The 2,412-nt window shown below is 40.6% G+C and overlaps 1 protein-coding gene across 1 annotated transcript in view; it reads right to left on the bottom strand.

Annotated features, from left to right (window-relative positions):
• Positions 1-879: 879 nt before the first annotated feature.
• The window catches only part of CD109 (CD109 molecule), a 103,713-nt gene continuing 102,180 nt past the window's right edge, over positions 880-2,412 (bottom strand). Inside the window, exon 33 of the mRNA XM_004674049.2 lies at positions 880-1,335. Within this exon, the coding sequence (XP_004674106.1) occupies positions 1,160-1,335 (176 nt within the window). The 3' untranslated portion in view covers positions 880-1,159. The remainder of the gene's footprint in view (positions 1,336-2,412) is intronic.

Raw genomic sequence — 2,412 nt, 5'->3', positions numbered from 1 at the left:
TAAAAGGGAAAAAAGAAAGCATGGCAAGGAAGAAAGTTTTCTTTAAAATTTTTCATCCAGATAATATTAGCCTACAGAACACCAGGTAATCCAATGACCCAGGTGCTCAAAATTCAGCAATCTTCAAAAAGACTGACAGCAAGCATTGGATTGCTGACCAGATGCTGCCAGCCTGATGCTCAGAGACAGGAAGGTGGAAGAGCAGTGGCAGGATCTTGGGCAATGCCCTCTAACCTCTAATACCTGAGCTGGACAGTCATGTCAACACTCCTATCCCTGTCAAACCCCTACTGTGTCCCAGACACAGTGAGCTCAATCTGCCATATCTTAATACAGAATTCAGTTTCAACCCTGGCTTATTGTCCCCCCATTACTAACAAAACCTGTGTCTCCCGGTCTAAGGTTATCTATTCTAGTTCTGCTCTCCGACTCTCAATCTACAACAGAGCCAGTGTGTAGAGCTGAGGAAGTGAGGAGAGGTGCACCCAGGGCCCCGTCAGGCAATTTTCAGTCTACGCTCAGTCTCTGAACCCACACACAAAACAAAATGCATTCCTGCTCTACAGAAGAAAAAAAAAAAAGAAAGGGGAAAGTTGGGGTATTTGGCTATATTTGGAGTAGAAAAAAACATCATTTTACTTAAAAAAAAAATTCTGGAAAGAAAGAAGTAATATCCAGTCAAGAAAGATACTCCAATCACTAGGGTAGGGTCCAATGCACGGTGGGGGGTTAAAGTGGATGTGAAGGGAACAGGACAAGCTCTTCATTCTGGTATTGTTCTCTTGGTTCCCAGGAACTCCATCTTGAATACTAAGGCAAACACTGGTATATAATAATGCCTATGAACCTTGGCTCACTTCTTCTAGAAAACAACAAGAATAATCTAAAATAACACATTTATTCTGAAGAAAATAAACACTTCCCCAGAAATCCTAAAACATTTTGAGGGCAAAATAAGAAATACAACTACAGTGATTCTGATTTTGATCCCAAACAGAAGTCAGATGAAGAAATCTATACAGCTGCAGCTGCAGGGACCTATCATTTACCATCCCTTAATCCCATAAAAAGAAAAACGAAATGTGTCTTTCAAAATAGATGCAATGTTTACACAAGTGACTTCTGGAAATATGTTATATGGAGTCCTTAAAAAAATAAATTACAGCCCATGTAGCAAAGAGAACAGAAGCATAAAACCAAAACCAAAAATGACTGAAAAATGACAGCAAGAGGCTGAAACTGTGTTGTCGCAAAGACTGCAGCCGTGAGCATCTCCACAAAGGTCACAGGAAGACAGCTTCGCTTTGGAGTTGTAACTTCTCACCGCTTGTCTCCCTGTTCAGAAAGGTAGACATGGGTTTATACATCAACCTTGTTGAGAAATACTCACTTTGCCAAAACTTAAGAGCACTTCAGTACAGTTTTCTAAGTTTTCCTTTTCTCATATGACTGCATTTTTCTCTGTAAAAACAACCAAAAGGCTCACAAGGGGACCACAGGACTAACCAAATCCAAGAGAGGAACAAGGTTGTTTGGGCCACAGGCGGCCAACATGTGAGAGAGAGACAGCCTGCCACTGTCTGCATCCCAGCCACAGGCATGTTCATCTCTCGCTGGAATAGCAAAGAGTTCAGAGTGAGGAATGTTTAACCTCCAGAGTTTATTTTACAGTGACATTTCTCTATATGTTCAAATAAAGCTCTAATCATTAGCAATACCAAAAGGATGTTTCTGTAGCTTTATTTTAAAATATAATAAAGTTTGCCTGTGCAATAACCTGTTTCACCATTTTGTTTTTTTATTTATTTTCTATCATTGCTCATTTTGGACAGTATTTTATTTCTCCCTTCAGCCCTATAGTTCTCCCCCTACCACACTCCCTTCTGCTCTTCCCTCCCCCTTTTGACCTCCTCCCTTCATGCCTGAGATCTATGGTCAGCTGGCAAGTTTTGTCTTTTTTTTCCTGATTCTTTGTTAGGTATTTCTATATTCCACATGTGAATGAAACCATCAGATATTTTTTTCCTGACTTATTTTGTTTAGCTCCATCACTTTTGCTGCAAGTTGCATGAGTTTATCTTTTTTGAAAGCTAAGCAATATGCCATTGCGTATATATACCACATCTTCTTGATCCAGTCATGTGTTTTGGAGTATTTAGGTCATTTCCATATCCTGGTTATTGTAAACAGTGTTACAGTAAACATAGGAGAGCAGGTTTCCTTTCAATCTCTTTGGGTAGGTTCCTAAGAGTGGAATCACTAGATCCATTTTTAGTAGTTTGAGGATCCTCCACACAGCTTTAAAATGTCGAGCACAGGGCCCTCCCTGGTGGCGCAGCGGGTTAAAGCACAATACTAAGAAGTTTAAGCCACTTCCCCATGAGTTCGATTCCCGCCTGCCCCGGAGGAGAT

This window comes from Condylura cristata, unplaced genomic scaffold (assembly GCF_000260355.1).
Source record: "Condylura cristata isolate star-nosed mole 26May11 unplaced genomic scaffold, ConCri1.0 scaffold00001, whole genome shotgun sequence".
NCBI lineage: Eukaryota > Metazoa > Chordata > Mammalia > Eulipotyphla > Talpidae > Condylura > Condylura cristata.
The sequence above is the reverse complement of the archived record's forward strand: the minus strand, read 5'-3'. Positions and strand labels throughout refer to the sequence as shown.